General features: G+C 36.7%; 1 protein-coding gene across 2 annotated transcripts; it reads left to right on the forward strand.

Moving 5' to 3' along the window:
• The first annotated feature begins 1,761 nt into the window (after positions 1-1,761).
• DIRAS2 (DIRAS family GTPase 2) lies at positions 1,762-17,526 on the forward strand. Of its 2 annotated transcripts, XR_013777258.1 has the most exons (3): positions 1,762-1,824; positions 13,668-15,774; positions 16,321-17,526. XR_013777258.1 is itself a non-coding variant. In XM_079331318.1 (2 exons), exon 2 carries the CDS (start codon positions 13,707-13,709, stop codon positions 14,304-14,306), a length of 600 nt encoding a protein of 199 aa, XP_079187444.1. In that variant the 5' UTR covers positions 1,762-1,824; positions 13,668-13,706; the 3' UTR covers positions 14,307-17,526. The 2 variants fall into 2 exon arrangements, 1 of the variants encoding a protein (XP_079187444.1); XM_079331318.1 differs by having other exon boundaries at positions 13,668-17,526.
• Positions 17,527-17,849: the final 323 nt, after the last annotated feature.

A 17,849-nucleotide genomic window follows, 5' to 3' on the forward strand; every position in this document is an offset into this window, starting at 1 on the left:
ACTGCATGTTAATGCAAATTATTTCCTCAGGCCATATTTTGCAGGTCATCATGTATCCTAATACACATATATTTTGTCAGACAAACACACAGAGGAGAATCATCTTCATTTCTGTGTTCAGCAAAAGCATTAACACAATAAATGAATCTTTCATTAAACAATCAAAACAAATACATTTTTAAAAAACAAACAAAACTTATTTTTAATGCCACCAAAGGTGCCACTTTAAAATTATCACACCGTATCTAAGAAGCTAACTGCTTAACAGGTCAGTCACAGCAAGCATAAAAACTGAATTCTTTCCTTGCTGCTTTCCTTGCCAGGTTCTGGGTGCCACCAGCCCTCCACAGTGCTCCCCCAGATGGGCACAGAGCTCTTTTATATCACAATTCAGCTACATGTTGGCAACTGGCTTAGAGGGTCCACAGTCCTTCATACCCCTGCTGTTTTGTTATAAAGGTAACATCTCATAGATCTCACAATATTCAGAGCTGGAGGGGACCCACAAGGATCATCAAGTCCAACTCTTACTGTAGTTGTGGGATGCTACCCACAGTCTTAGTGTTTAAAGCACCATATTCTAGACAGCTGAGCAAATCTTGGGGTCCACACACCTTCCCTGGGATTCACAGAGATTCATAGAGAGACCCTGTATTTATGCTTCCTTTTTGCAGAAGACATCACTTCTAGCTTGGAAAGAAAAATGTTAGAAGCTGCTTTAAAAATAAATAGCTGAAGGAGACACTGGATTATGCACTTGGATTGCTCACAAAAACAAAGACACAAACAAAAAAACCGCCATAACAAAACAAAAAAAAAACCCAACCCCCCCAACAACAATAACAACAACAAACAACAACAACAAAACAAACAAACAAACAAAAAAAACCCAAACCCCAAACAAACAAACAAAAAAAAAACCCAACAAAAAAACCCCCAAAACCCAACCCAAATTAAAAAACAACCCCCCCCCCCCCCCCCTTAAAAGTGCAGAAAGCCTCTTAATTTATGTTTGTCCATAAACATCAGGAATCCTGTTTTACAATGCTGTAAGGAAAAAAAAATAAACTGATCTGTTTCAGATGAGTGAAATATTGAGGGGCCGTGTCGGACAAAATGGTTTGTTTTGGGTTTGTTTATTTATGTGTTTGTTGGGGGGGGTTTGTGATTAAATATGAGACCTAAGGGATTAAATTTCCAAGTAATAAAAATCAGCACAGCTCCATTGATCTGAACAGGGCTATGCTTTTTGCCCTGGGGATTAACCTCACCAAAGGCTTTGTAAGCTTTTTTAAGTTAAAGAGATAGGCTTGTTCTCTATTTTAGTGCTGAAGGGAATGGGGAATTGTGAGAGCAGGTTAATGGAATCTACAGCTTTAAATGATAAACTACAGGATGGTTGGAGGCTTTATAGACTTATTATAAAAATCTACTAGGCTGGTCGAGGAAACCAGTACATTAGCGCTTATATGTACGTATACCTCTACACATACATATTCCTCGATTATTCAGTAGGTGGCAGTTGAAAGCCTGGCTGAGCCTGGCAGTCGCCATTTAGGCGCCCAGCAGAGGCTGGAGTCAGTGGGTGAGAGCAGGAGGAGGCAGGCTGCGGTCCGGGCAGCGAGAGCATCGCATCGTGCGCGCCGCGGGTACCGCGGAGCGGGGCGGGCAGAGCGGCACCCGGAGCCGGGAGAGCTGCGGAGCCGAGCCTCGGCCGAGACACGGGCTCCTCTCCGCTGCAGGGAGCCAGGGCACAGACGAGAGCAGCTGCTGCGATGACAGGCAGACACTGAAGAGCGTTTGAAGCTTCCTGCTCCTACACAGGTACATTTCTTTCTGTTGTTTTTCTGCGCTGCCTTGCACAATGGGCATAGTTTTGCGTTGGATTTTGAGGTCTTTGTTTTCTTCAGCCAAAATCCACAATGCTCTCTCGGGCAGAATTTCCTCTGAAGTCAACAGAGTTTTGCTCGAGTTGCAACTGCAAAATATGCTCTAAGGTAATACCTTATGTAGAGAACATGGCATGCTGTGAACTGGGGATGGCAAGGAAGCCAGATGTTGGTCACAGACACAGTGGCCAGTTAACTATAATTTTTTTCTGTGTGCTGGGGTTCTAGTAATGACCTTTTTTTTCAAGCTGTCTCTCATTAAAACTGGATGTGCTGAATTTTGCCCTAGTTTATAGTACTGCCACTGCAGTGGCTTAAGGAGAGATTAATGTTTTATTTCTTTTAAATGAAAGCTACATTTTAACTTAACTGACATAAGAATAAAAAAAAAAAAAAAAAAGTGGAGTCTGAATAAAATAACACCAAGTGTTTCTTTCTCTGAGACATACAACTTTGCAGCACCCCACTGACAGACAGGATTTTTTTTTCAGTAGATTGGCCTCCCCCCAACTGAATGAAAGAAAATAAATCATGAAAGACCGTTCTCAAGTGCCTGAGAGGTGCAGAATTCAGATTTGATAACACTTTATTCCTTGCTATCTTCCCCATTAAATGTGGGATGCTCTGTTTGCTGCACCACGCAGACACAGAAGGGTGAGCACAGATGAAGCAACAAAATAGGATGCATTTTAATTTTAAATAATTTTCTGAATGTCCTGTTCTCATGCGTACCTGATAAGGGAATTCACCCGTGCCTGTTTATAAATGCACACATACAGCTGTGCAAGCTGTGTGCAGCTATGCACACCCACTCCTTTCGAGGCAAACTAAGCTGATGAAACTGATTGCTGCTGTATCTTTGCCAAGCTTTAGAGTTTACCATTACCTAGAATGTTTGCAGGTCTCAACATATTTAATTCTGGCTTAGAGGGCTATCTTGGCTTGCCCCCCTCCCCTTTTTTACTTTTCTGACTAATAGACTTCAGTTATGCTCAGGAGCTGCTCTCTGGGGCCTGTCTGTCCATACTAAATGCAGTAGTGTCCAATTCATGCAGAATGGGTTTTGTGCCATTGTTCTGGAGCTATAAAATGTGGTATTCCTCCAGGATTTGTGCTCTCTCTCACATCACGCATGATGTTTCTGAGGCTCTTGCATGAAGAACTGTACAAACATGGAACAAGTTCAAGCACACAGCTGCAAATCAATGATCCCATGGATCTGGAGGAATGATTGTGCTGTATAGCTATTTATCTTTATTCCTGGTAAGAGAGAAGAACAATTATATAAATGAGCTGTGAATACACTGAGGCTCGAAGATTTAAAACCATTAGAGCAGCAAGATTCTTAAATTACATTCTAACTGAATTAATATATAGAAAACATTTTCAATGCCTCTCAGTTGTAACTTGATGTGAAATTATTATGTGAAATGGTTGACTGCAAAGGCAAAACACTGGATTTGATAATCTGGAAAGCCTCTAACAGTACTAAATACCATTTTTAATTTTCTCTTGAACTTGCCTGCACTAAAGAATCCCTTTGCAAGCAAGTCAAGAATCTTCAGAAGTGCAGTTTTCCATGTATCTCACATGAGTCAGATGAAAGCCTATTTCTGCACTATGCTGCACTATTGTTCACACCAGCAGACTCACAAGCTCTGATGAACCTCGGGCTGAATAATATCCCTTTCTCACAGTGCAGAGCAGGGCTCTTTGGAAGTTGATTGGAGTTCAGGGGCTCCTTCTGGCCAAGTGGCCATGACTATATTACACCAGCACTGCAGTCTCTGTAGTGCCAATAAAAATAGCGGACTATATATATAAACTGATACTGCTGATCCTGAAGTCTTTACTAGCACTGTTTCTAGTTGCCTTTGAGGATAACCTGGTAACTTTGTTCTCTGGCTTTCTCTTGTGCTAACCAACACAGCTGCCCATGTAGAGATCCCGGCATCATGTGTGAAAAATCAGACTTGGATTTTGTGACAGAGTATGTGCTATTGCTAACAAAATTAGATTTTTAAAAAAATAAATGTGCAATAAATAATATTCTGGTTCAAAGGTGCTGCTTCAGAAAGACTGTATTCAATTCCGTATTCCCTTTTTCTTTCATTCTTTATGTTTACAAACTTATCTTTTTCTCTCTTTTTTAAAAAATTATTTTTATTTATTTTCTACGTTGGATTGCATTCAATACACAGTGTTTTTGAGTAATTCTTCTGTAATACATAATAAGCTGCATTTGAATATTCTCTGTCCCACACTTTGACTGAGTATCAGAACATTTGTACATGTAAACAGTATTCACTGTGGGACATTTCGTTTGGTATCTAGACTCATTCCAATGTTTGTTAGTTTCCACTTAATATTTTGTATTACTACAACTAATTGAGCAAAAATCAATATTGAACAGAGGAAGAAAAATGGTAATGTTTTAAAACATGGATATTAGAAGTATTAATTTCCCTTTAAAATAAGCAATTTCCAAAACTGTACCAGGAGAAAATAGTTCTGGAAATTTCATTTTCCATTTGGTATTTTAACTTTAAATTCAAATATTTCCAAGTACCAGCAAACAGATACTATCATCGCATTTTTGTTGTGACATTGAAATTAAAACATGCATTAAATTATCTTACCTTACTGCTGGAAGAGCAGTGGAAAAGACTTCCTGACTGTCAATGCAGCTGTACACACTAATTCAAGCAGAACATACTCAGTTTGCCTTTTCTGAGAAAACAAATATTGATTAGCTTTCAACCACAAAATATTGATAGCAGAATAATTCTTGAGATGGATATCTAAGAAAGACAAGAGCAAGAAGCAAAAAAAAACGTGAGTCAAGTCAGCACTTTTGACTCACATTGAGGTCAGGAGCACCTTCTCATGACAAAATAGCTTTAAGTTGAATATTAAGCATCTCTATCTGAGATTAAAATCAGTCTTACTGGCTATGCAGGTCTGCAGTATGCTATGGCAGGAAAACCCAGTCAGCATCAGCCTAACTGCGAGCAATGAAATTGATTTTACATTAATCTGAAAAGTGCTTCAGAAGTGAAATAATGACAGCCTTTTAGTTTCCTCATTCAATGTATGTATATTAAAGAAACCATATGAAAAGGGAAAATCCATTCCTGGACTGCAGTTGTTTCCTTCCCAAAATGCCCAGTAGTTCTTATTTAAAATTAATCTGAAGCTAAGAAAAGGACACTTGCCCTGTTTTATTTATGCTTGTTTATTTTTATATTCTTCCCTGAAAATTTAAGCCGTAAACTTTTGTCTCTTCTGAAAGTGTTAATTATTTAAATAATCAAATATTAGTTACTATCAGTAGCTAAAATATATAATAAATAAACAAACAAGCAAATAAATAAATAAATAACATTATCACTTTTCCAATCTGTACACACAATGCTTACAGTATGTTACTCCATATATTTTAATCTTCAGAATTTAATTTTTATATTTTTGTTTAATACTACAAGGAAAAGAACATGAATCTAGAAAAAACTGCCCGTAAGGCTGAACTGTCTTACCTACCTGCCTTACTTCAAAATTGAAAGTATTGCAAGTTGGGATACTGTACATTTATAAACTATCAGAAAGCTGCTATTACTCTATTGTATTCCATAATTATAATTTAATTGTTGTTTTTCAAAACACTCTGATTCACAGAAAAATTTCTGTGTAAGAACTGACTTCTTACTAGTGTCTGGAAGCATATTGACAGCCATATTACATTGTTTAATTAATTATCAGGGATGATTTTGGGTCCTGAAATCCACTGCATTAACCTATTCCCAAGTTTTTGCCCAACAAACCAGTGACAAAATGTTCTGTTGGAGCAGTTTTTTTGAATGGGATGTTATTTGGGCTGCAAGAGCATCAGAAGTATTCCAGTGGTCAGGATAGTAATCTAGCTATCCTTCCTAGCCATGCAAGGTAAATTAATGACAAGAGTTATTTCATGAAAAGAAGTCACAAGCACTTAACCTTTAATAATTTTGCTTCTACAGAAGATTTGCATTAACATTATGGAATTGAGAACTACAGTGAAAGGCAAAATGGCCACCAGTCTTCAGCTTCCTCTGCTGAATGGAAAACAGTCTTCCATGAATATACTGTTCTTCTGTGTAAATATACATATTTATATGGAAATAGCTTGTTGTCTATGCTGGGACTTTTATCTCACAAGACTGAGATTTATGAATATCACAATATATAGAATCATTGGCAACTTCTAAAGTAAAGTGATTGCTTGGGAAATGTTCTTTCTTGGCTTGGGACTTTTTTTTTTTATTTTTTTAGTGCTTTGTACTTTTCTATTTGGGAAAAATTAAAAAAACATACCATTGTCCATAAGACAAAACCTATTTTTTTCCCAGTGTACCGCTCAAGAAGCAGAAGTTCACTACAATGTGTAAAGCCATTGCTCAATACCAAAAGTTATTCTACTATTAGAAACCGGAGGGGATGAAAATTCTTACTGAATCTCTGATCCTGCATTTGCTGCTGTGACAAATTCTGGTTTATAACTGTACTGCTCTGTCCAATAGCTATGTCTTACTTATTGAAAGGCACACATATGATGCTGTAAGTTGATCTTCCCATCTTTATTTGGTTGAGTCAAATCTATTGAAAATTAAGGAAAACTACTGTATTTGGTTAGTTAAGTTTGGAAGAAAACTTTTGAAAAATCAGTTCCAAAGGGAGCTGAATACAATGCTGTTATTTTGACATTTTTCTTTCTATGTGTACAATAATGACTACCTAACTACACATAAGGAAAGTCTTCCGAGTAATTTGTCTCTGAGTTTTAATGATAAGCCCTTAAAGATTAAGACACTGGTTTACCAAAATACTCAAATGGGTAAATCAATGAAGTATCTAACATGCCTAAAATAAAGCCTGAATTTAGGCAGGAACTGTCATGAAATTCTCCCTTTTAAATTTTAAGATTTATCAAGCCACTAAATAGGAAATGACAACCAACAGGACACCTGTGCACCCTGGATAAGCTTAGTGCAATATTTCTGATGCTAAATGAAAATAAGGTTTTTTTCACATGATGAGTGTGTTCAATGAAGCTGAATCTTGTTTTACAGTAATGGTTCATTAGTACATATCTGTTACTAAAGAGTTAGTTCTGAAAGCTCTCAGGCAACAACAGAGCAAACAATTCAGTATATCCCTGTGTGTAATGCTCTTTGTTGGATCATGTCCAGCACCTTCTGCATTTTCTGCACATAAATCCTCATCAGTGAAGGGAATCGAAGATACTTCCGCATCATTCATTCTTCTGCCACCAGTCCTACCTTCTTCAACCAAGCAATGCCATTTTACTTAAACTTAGTTCCAAATATCCATGCTATCTGTTGTTCCTACAGGAAACATTGTCTATTTGTCTGTTTTTCTCCCCTTTCTTTTTTCCAGTTCTTTCCTATCTAGTGAAACTATTTCTGCCACAACATCTGCTGGCCGTATGATAGCCAAAGAACTTGCAAAGATTTTCTTACAGTGACAACTATGCATGTTGGGGATTTCTTTCTTTTACCAAGGGTTCCATAGGGTTTCAAACAACTTTGAAAAGGCATTGTTTTGGGAGTGAGATTTTCAACGTAGGTGCTATGATAATATGACAATCTGCTAAAGCAGAGCACAGCACCTGTGACTGCAGGACAGCATAGAGGCTGGATTCTACCTCCTTTACTTAGAGATGCTCTTAAGACAATAGTCTCCTGTAAATACAGAAAAAAAACTGCAACAAATTTATCTGAAAGCTTCCTGTCCTTTCTATTTGTCTTCTAAGTTAGGACAGGAGCATGAAGGAAACCCACAAAATCTCTGAGGGAACTCTCTGAAACAGTTTGTAATGTTAATTTGAGTTTAAATATTCTAAATTATGAATCTTTTATGCAAATTTAAACATTTCCAACATTGTAGAGAACCTGGCTCTAAAATAAAATCTATTTTGGGTTAAATAATTTGGAATTTTAGTGTAATTTTTGCTTTCTATGAGCACATTGAATAAGAAAAATGTCTGATTTTGTCCCTTACTTTCAGATAACCCAAGAAATTTTATAACAAGGACAATGTGCCAGATAAAAGCAGCCGGTTTATGACACAGACCTTTTTTTCTGCAGGAGATGCCATTTTCTGCAGAATTCTCTCTGGTCATCTTTCTATAGCTCAAAAGAAAAGCTGTGAATGCTTTTCTCTCCAACTGTAGTTGAGAACAACATAAATAACAAGTGCTACTGCATTTATGCAGTGAAAAAAAAAGTCATGATTTAGACTAGCTGATCATCTAGAAGCAGATTTTCAAAGAACATCTTGTTGTACATGAGAATAAAAAAGTTCTTTCTGTATGATTAGAACCTTGTTGGAAATGTTGTTGGAAAAAGCTGTTTTAACAGTTGTCATTTGGTCTTCAAATGTATCCAACTTTTCATTGACTCGAAAACACCAATGAATGCAGTCAAAGGAATAGAATGAAAAAGTAACTCTTTTTAAAAGATGAAGGCATTGGAAGTAGGAAAGTGCCCATTCCTGAAGTGCATATTCATTAACAGGTACCGTGAAAATACTACCTGATAAATGCCTCTTTGTATGTACCACAAGAAAAAGTTCTTTCCAGAGCTCTCTTTCCCTCCTTTGTATAAATATTGTCACATTTTTTACCTTTGGTATTGGGAAATGGACATTAATCTTGCAGCCATGCTGAAATCCATCTTATCTGTAACTACATTTTTCACCTTGCAACTTATATCATTGTGTAGTGGTGTCATCATAAGATAGCCTCATGTGCTGTTAATTTAAATTGAGGCAAGATTTTGAACTAAATGCATTGCCTGTATTTTATTGGTTTTTCACAATAACAATTACAATATAAACAGAGGCATCACCTTAGAGCTTTAAAAAAAAAAAAAAATTCATGACTGACATGAGACAGTTTTACCTGAGGAAAAAAAATCAGGAAATTAATACACAGTATCTGACAACTCCTGAATTTTGTATCAGACTGACATATCAGTGGAACATCATAAGACCTCAAGAAACTAAATCTGTTAAGATGCTATCAAAGTCTCTGACTCCAGAAAGCAAAGGTAACATCACAATGTTTTGTAAAAGGAATGCTACACAAAAAGATATAATCTAGTGAAAAAAAATCAACTAAACTTACAATTTGTGACATTTCATGCTAGACTAACAATGCAAACATGGTGAAAATTTTCTGCAACAAAACCCAAGACTGGAAATATTTGAGATAAATTGACTTTTTTTTTTCTGTGGTAATTTTCAAGCATAAACTAAAATTTTTAACCAGGTGCAAGATTCTAATATCATATTGCTCCAAGGATAGATATTTAAGTAAGTTATTTCTCAGATGTTATTTTTCAACCTTTCCATACCTGTTATTGCATTTGCTATCTATAGCTTAAATAAAAAAAAAAACAACAAGCAACTTATAAATAGAATTGACAGAAAAGTTAGACTATAAAAAACCCATTTAACAATAAGGGAGAATGTAGAGATCCAGTGTCTAAGTACAGAATGAGTGACATTAATTTAGTAAATGCTTATACCCACATGTAATTAATTAGTCAGCCAAATAACATGAGGAATTTAAATTATGAAGACCATATCTGTAATACCAGGTAGTTTATTTAAAATGCATATTTTCCCCACTATACAATAAGTGATTTTATGTCATAATTACTCAGACTTTGAGCTGTATCGTTCTGTCAGAAAAACATTTCAATTCTTTCGCCGAGCATATCAGAAATATCTAGGGAAAGCATGCAGACTAACATAAAGGTCTGCAACTGAGTTTGAACTGGAGGCAGTGGTTTGCCCCAGTGAGCAGCCCCTCAAGCTGACCTGCAGCAGCTGAATTAGAGCTGCTCCAGCCTCGTGCTAGCAGAGTATCTGCAGAAAACATAGCTAAGTCAGCAGAGGTACACACTCACTGATTCTCTGAACTTTGCAATCAGACAATTCAAAATGAAGGGTATGAATGTATGTTATGAAAATTGCTTTGGCTTTTCAAGTAAGGACAGCATTGATAAACTGACACTTTAGAGGATAATAGCAAGTTTTCACTGATGTAGTAAGTAAAGGTAGCAAAGGCAGCAAATGAGGCTTCATTACAGAATAACTCCATTCTCACTTGTGAAAAACAACTATCTTTTTCTGTGCAGATTATGAAAGACTGGTTTTCTGAATCAAAAATTATCTTGCACATCTGAAAAGTCAGGCTTCTTTCAAGTTAATTTTTCCATGTGCTCGCTGGCCATATTGTCACAAGCTGATGAAATAAGGCCATATTTCATTTTGTCCTCCTGCATGTTTCAGTTAAAGCATTTTAAGACAAAGAAACATCTATAACATAATAGGATGGTATGAGAAGCATTAATAAATGAACATTTGTGTACCACATTCATGTAGAACGATTGTAACTTCAGGAGATTTGTGACCAGATCCACAGAGAGAGTACAAAAAATTATAAAATACATTTGAGGAATCCTTTCTGCAATGTGATCATAAAGACTTTTCCCAACAGGGGAAACACATCAATAAACTGGAACAAGTGCAGATGAGTGCACCAGGGTGCCCAGAGCTGTGGTGCTGTCCTGCTCTGCAGGCTGGGGGACCAGGGCCAGCATAGCCTGGGGAAGGCAGAGCTCAAGGGATAGCAGTGTAGCCCTCAACACCTACAGGAAAACCATCAAAAGGTGGAGTTACACTCTTCATAACAACAGATGCTGGGAGGAGAGACAACAGGTATGAACTGAGAGAGTAATTTAGGTTAGGTATAAAAGAGAAAAAAAAATAATCCTGGTGGTAATTATGCATTGGAGACTACGGGAAAGATTGGGGTTTTTCACATCTGTACAGGTCAGAATAACCTTGTCTGGTGTCATGGCTGACCCAGCTGTGATGAGCCGTCTGGACCAGTAGGGACCAGTCAGGTCCCTTCCAGCTGGAATTATACTTTGATACTATGGTAATTTCTAAAGAATATCTGCAAAATCTCCCTACACAATAGGCCTACTATTCTTACCTCTATCAAGTTTTCCTGTTGTCTAATGTGAATCTCTTCTACAATGCAAGAACATAAACTCAGTTTATTTTTTCCCACTACAGTCTCCATCTTTGAAACAACTTGCTAGGGTTTGAAGATTGTTACCATACTATTTCAGGACCCCATAGAATTTTTCTGTATGCTTAATACTTCAGGCCATTAAGTGTCCCATTTCAGTTTGCTCTATCTTTTGGGCTACCATATGTGTCGGTTTTCTTGGAAATTTCTGAGTACATTTATAATATGCAGTGTAATAGAGCAGGAGTACACTCAGCTAGCTTTTAAAATTTTATTTCTCTACTCCATATTTCACTGATTTTCTTAGTAAAAGTTTTCATAGTTCATTTTTCCTTCTAGTGCTGTAGTTCCTAGGCTACTTATAACACTACAATGCCTAAGCGGCTTCTGAAGTGGAATTTGCAGATTTTGCTCTCTTGCCTTTTTTACTTACAAGAATTATTAAACTATAATTCTTATGATAACTGCTTCTGTGCACTCATCCACAACTGTAAGCTCTATGACTGTTCCAAATTTGCATGTCTGCAGCTCTTGCATGCAGGTTTATTCTCAGTGGAACAGCATTATGCTAGCTTCCTCTTCCTCCTCCTCAATTTTTTTTCCAGCTACAGTTTTCCTTTCTTTTTTAGCATCATGAGCTGCTCACTCATTTTCATTGTTCCTCATAGGGTTTCTCTTCTATAAACACATACACAAGCATTTTTTCCAAGGCTACTTTTTCTTTCCATTCCTTGAATTCTGCTGTCAGGAAAACAATTTTGCTTCAGTGCCTCAGGATGAACACGCTTGTTTATCAATCTTCCCTATATTTAAACAAGCCTCTCAGAGTGACAGTGAATGTAGCACAGGAGAGATTGAAGAGGTGAGGCTGCCTTCTGCCTGAAGCCAGGCAGGGCAGACAGAGCTGTGGCAGCTCTGCACTTTGCCTCGGGATCACATCCCCAGTTGCACTGGTTATTCTGCCGATGGAATGCCAGATGAGGAAGTACAATTCTTTCATCCAACATGTTATGTAAGGACAGATGTTTTCAGCTTACTTAGACATTAGAATCAGGATGCTATAGGATGCCCTGTACAAGAAAGTTAACAACATCAGGACATGCTTGAACAACAAATTGAAGATACTAGTGCAGAATGCGTTGCATGGCTAAAGTCTGATTGGCATAAAGAGCAACAGCATCAAAATGAAGAAACAGATCATTTGGCATGAGCTTGCAACTGGAATGAAGGCATGGGGGGCTCCACTAAGATTCTCACCTCTAAAGCATCAGTATTGGCCTGCTGCTAGACAGGTAACTTAAAAACACCCCCTGCAATGCAGTCACTTCTGCTGCATTGAAGAAATAGCTTGAAGGCTTTCTTTCAACAGGAGAGAAATTCCTTGGGTTGTTCTGGTTTTACTGCTACCCAAGCAAAATTACAGCAGCCAAATTTAATTGCTTGGTGCCATTAAGGCACTTGGGCAAAGTTCCCATAAAACCTTCCCGTTTTCTTCAGAGCAAGTACAGATGCAGCAAATTTTGCATTTTTTTCCACATGTAGCCCTTATATATATATCAGTTTGGTCTGAAAAGTCATAATATCCTATGTTTTCTTCAATTTTTAGGGTTCATTTTTAAAGTGTTTGTTTGCTTAAATCTCATTAAATATAAAAATACTTGTATGGGCTGTGTGCCTATTGAGCTACTACTGATGGGAGGACAAATTAATCTTTGCTTCATTTCAATGAATTCTAAAACATCTACAGCTTGTAGATGTGAATATTTTACCATTCCTGTTATTTAAGAATTATTTAAATATTTGTGGTCCTCCTATATATAGATGGGCTTTGTCAACGGGAATTGACTGCAGGACTCACAGAATTTTGTGATCTTTGACATATGCCCTTGCCAACCTTGTCAATACAAGCCACTAAAAATATTATGAATATATCTGCAGAATCTCTCTGATAAGTATAGCCAGTCTCATGTCAAATGTCATCTGATGCAAGAAAAATATTGGAATAAAAAGGCAGACTGAATGTGAGCCATCTGAGTTTATCAAAATGTAATTTTTGACCTCAAATGCCAGTGGCAAAACACACTGAAGTGTTTTTTACATGCATTCCCATGGAGTTAAAAACAAAGCTCAATATGTCGTGTTGCTGAATAACCTACAAACATATGTTAGTTGTCACTCAGAATTGTAGTCCAGTCATAGTGGGATAAATTCCTTAACTACTGAAGACATGGGATAATTCAGAGTAATTGACTATCATACACCTGTAGAGTAATCAGTTTCAACTATTATTTTAATCTGTTTTAGATATAGAAGAATAATTACCTTCCTACAGTTTGTTCAGGCCAAGGCCTTGTTGAAATTCCCAAATGCAACTTTTTATTTCTGTGAATAGTAGTCCAGTAGGAAGAAGACTGAAACACATGATGTTAATTAAAAATCAGCCATGAAGTGACAAAAATGGTATTTTGCTACCAGTCCAGATTGGATTGCAAACTCTAATTTACTACTGAAATAAATCGTTCTGTAACCCCTTGCAAAACTTTAATTACTACAACTAGTACACCATCAATAATGTTGCAATTATTTCTCTTATTGGGAAAGATATCACAGCGTGCAATCTACACATGTACCTGTACTAATGTCTGTCTCCTTGTTTTTGTTGTTTTCTCTCCTAGGTTTTTCCCCCTAGCTGAGCAAGTGACATACAGAGAAACATGCCTGAGCAAAGCAATGATTATAGGGTAGTTGTGTTTGGAGCTGGAGGAGTGGGAAAAAGTTCTTTGGTCTTGAGATTTGTGAAGGGCACTTTCAGAGAGAGCTACATCCCTACCATAGAAGACACCTATCGGCAGGTGATCAGCTGTGACAAGAGCATATGCACTTTGCAGATAACTGACACTACAGGCAGCCATCAATTTCCAGCCATGCAACGCCTCTCTATTTCTAAGGGACACGCTTTTATTTTGGTTTACTCTATCACCAGCCGGCAGTCCTTGGAGGAGCTCAAGCCAATCTACGAACAAATATGTCAGATTAAAGGAGACATAGAAAGCATTCCAATAATGCTGGTGGGGAACAAAAATGATGAGAACCAAAATCGAGAGGTAGAAAGCAGTGAAGGAGAAGCCATGGCTAAGAAGTGGAAGTGTGCCTTCATGGAGACCTCTGCCAAGACAAACCACAATGTGAAAGAGTTATTCCAAGAGCTGCTAAACCTGGAGAAACGCAGGACTGTGAGTTTGCAAATCGATGGCAAAAAAAGCAAGCAACAGAAAAGGAAGGAGAAGCTGAAAGGAAAGTGTGTGGTGATGTGAAATTGCACTGTCAGAAAACAGCTGTGAGGTTTCATCTGACAACACGCATGTAAAACCCATAGACAGCAAACAATCATGCAAGACCCTATTAGTATCTGTTTTAAAAGAAATACTTGGAAATTGAAAAAATGAGGTACTGATTGCTATGAAGAAAATGAAAAATAAAAATGTGTGTACTCTCGCGATCAATTAAAGTAAATCAGGAAGAAAAGAAAAGATGTCCTAGATACCTTATTTTGTAATATCCAAAAAAGAAGACTTTTCATAATTCACATTATAGGAAAAATTTGGAAAATCGACTTAATAATATCTGCATTTGCATAAAATTGCAAGAGAAAGCAATGTATAATATCTGAAGAAAAACAAAGAAATGGTTGTGAAGAAACCTAGAACATACAAATGCATGCTGGATGGTGTTAATTTCCTTCAAGATCGCTGTGGATGAACAATTCTATGCCATTTGCATTACTGACTGGTGGGATTGTGTGCTTAAGACCATCTTGAGTAAATGAACAATTCAGAATAAAAGGAAGTATGGGGATAGCAGTTAAAAATAATAGATATTGTCTCTATCTACCCAGCACAATACTTCTTTCTAGCATGATGAAGTGTTTAAACTGAAGGTTGTAGAAAAGCCAATCCCTGTAAGAGAGCTGGAGATCATCTTTTCTGGGCTCATTGCTTCAAGAAGTACCTGAGTTTCTGGTCTGAATACATTTCAGAGGAACAGACATTTGTTTGTGGAGAATGCCAGAAGAGAATGGTGTACATGTAAAACCAGAACGCCTCCCCAAGGAGAACTGACTGGCTAGTCCCCTGCAAAAGCCTCTGGGGGAGAGACTCAGTTCTAATGCTGCTGCCTGTTAAATGAACACATTTAGTGAATTTAGTGGTTAGGGAATTAATGGAATGTCTTTTGAACTGGTGGTAGCCTTGGAGAAGTTTGGCATAGTATACAAATTATCAGATTCACTGAGTGATGCTTCTTTACATTACTATATTCCAGTTAGAAAGATTTATGTTCATGCCCTATGAGATCTATTACCTTTATTGCCTATTGTCTGAAGTATTTTATATTCGCCATTTAAATCATTATTTAAACTGCCGTGACTATTTATAGAACCAAATACATACCTGAAATTAGTGCCCACAGAGTCTCTAAAAGGAGGTTTTTTGGGATAAGCACTACAGGATCTGGCATATTAAGAGTTGCAGTCAGGACTGTGTTATAATGCAATAAAATATTCAGAATAGAAAACACATTATTTAAAACATCCTGTCAGGGGAAACCACTCTTCTCCAAACATTTGAAAAGGGAAAAAGAGTAAAAATCGTAAGCTTTCCTGGCTGTCTCTCCAAAGCTTTTTTAAAAACTAATATGAATGACTGAAGTATGTTTCCTTGTGATGACAAAGGCCATCTAAAATAAAATAAGCACATACATTTTTAAAGGACACATTAAAATTTTGTAAGTCACAATTTGTACCTTAGAAACCCCTTTAAACCAATAAAAAGAGCCTACCATATTTTTAGTAAATTTTTATGTCAAGAAACATGGGAAAATGAAGTCAAGTACTAATATTATTAGCCTGCATGTTAGTGCATTATAAATATCTTACAGGGGATGCTCAAATGTAGTGTTTGCATTAAAAATTGCTACCTTGTTCTTTTCAGACTTATTCCACCTTACTAGGAAATGTGCAGACATTTCAGAGGTAGAGTAATAGTATACACAAGAATTTGCTACTAGCACTGTCTAGAAAGGAGCGCAACTTCTATCATTCAGTCAGAAGAAATTCTGGCACCAGGAGAATTTGAAATCTCCTACTGATTTCAAAGAGACAATTATTTTTGGAGTTTATGTCATTCCATTAAGAAGAGAAAACTGGAAAGAGCATGGAAAAAGCTAAAGCTCTTCATTAACAGTAAATTCCAGGCTCTTACACAACACTCTTTCCTCATAAATCTCAAAGCACTTTGCAAAAATTGTGACATCATTTTTTTAACTTCTCAGGTGGTGAAAGTGAGGCACAGACAGAGAAATCAACTGCACATGGATTGTCCAGCAGTATAGTGACAGACCCAGGAACAAAAGCAGATTTCCTCTGTCACAGTCCAGTGCTCATTCTGTGTTTTGTCAGACTGTCTTTTCACATTCTTAAATAGCTCCTGAAACACATAAAGAAGCCTGGTTTGACCTATACAGCCAAGTGCATCTTTCTTGACAGTCTGTCAACAGATCAAAAGGTATTTCCATATCAGGGATGCAAAATACTTAAAAGCACTATGTTTAGTAAGACTTTTATAAATGTTTATACATTTACTCTGTTTGTAAGAAATTTGCCGATGTTACTCAACATCTCAGCAATGGATTCCACATATGAAGCTGGAAAATACAGAAAAATGATCAACCTTAAGGCATAATGGGTCTCATACAGAGGTCAAAAGTAGAGAGGTTGCCCTCAGATGCTAACACACCAGTGCCAAAAGTCATCATGTGTGGCACATGCCTTAGCAGCTAGCAAAGAATCATTACAGAATCTAAAAAAAAAAAAAAAAAAGCTATATATAGAACATTTTAACATTATTGCTTGAACTAGACGAATTATTTACATAGTAAAATATCTTGCAGAAGTACAATATAGGGGATCTGAATTACTTAAAATGTACTGACTGCAAAGATATTACAGGCTGAAATTTAGCCCTGGACTTATTTTTTTGAATGTGCCTCATAGCAAGAATAGCATAACTGTATAGTAAAGATGGAAATAAAACAAGTAGATTCCAATGTTAGGCTTGAGGACCATACTCCTTCAGTTCCCAGCTGACTCCTCTATTGCTACGTAATAAGCCATGAAGTATTTCATGGACTTGCATGAATCAAAGCAAGGCCAGAACAGAAGCAATATTACTCAAGGACCACAGACTCAAAAGAGAGCATATTTTATACCCTTGCATTGCCATTCTAGTTTCTACTATTAGATTTTACATATACTGCATACACGTGAGCTGGTTTAAAACATTTGTTTTGCTATTACATATAGAATTATTTTTTTTAATATGGAAAAAAATAAGGTAGATCAAGAATATATAAAGCTTTATTACATTTTGTGTTTTATTTGAGAATGTGGTATCAGTATAATAGCCTGTTTAAAATGTATATACAAAATATTTAGAACTTGTGAGCTCTACAGTGAATTTTAGCACCCAGAAAACACAATCTAGCCAAAATGAATCTTTAAAATGCATGGTTTATATGTAGATATTATATAATACAGTATATTGTTGTCATGAAAATATGTTGTGATTTCTTTAGCAAATATTTTGTTTTAAAACAAAATGTTAGGAAGTCATTTGTGTCTATTAGTTTCCATGCTTGTGATGATGGTCTAAACATTCAAAATAAAGTTTTAAATCCTAACACAAGTGTGGAAGAAGTCTTGTTGGTGTCTGCATTTTGTTTGTTTCGTATTACATATTTTTTTTAAAATTATAAAGGCAATTCTCTAAATCAAAACAGTCTCCAACATGCCAGGCAGTATC

This window comes from Erithacus rubecula, assembly GCF_903797595.1.
Source record: "Erithacus rubecula genome assembly, contig: SUPER_Z_unloc_2, whole genome shotgun sequence".
In the NCBI taxonomy this organism is placed as follows: Eukaryota; Metazoa; Chordata; class Aves; order Passeriformes; family Muscicapidae; genus Erithacus; species Erithacus rubecula.

Coding starts and splice junctions, on each gene's coding strand:
- DIRAS2 (XM_079331318.1), top strand. CDS start 13,707: ATGCCTGAGCAAAGCAATGATTATAGGGTAGTTGTGTTTGGAGCTGGA.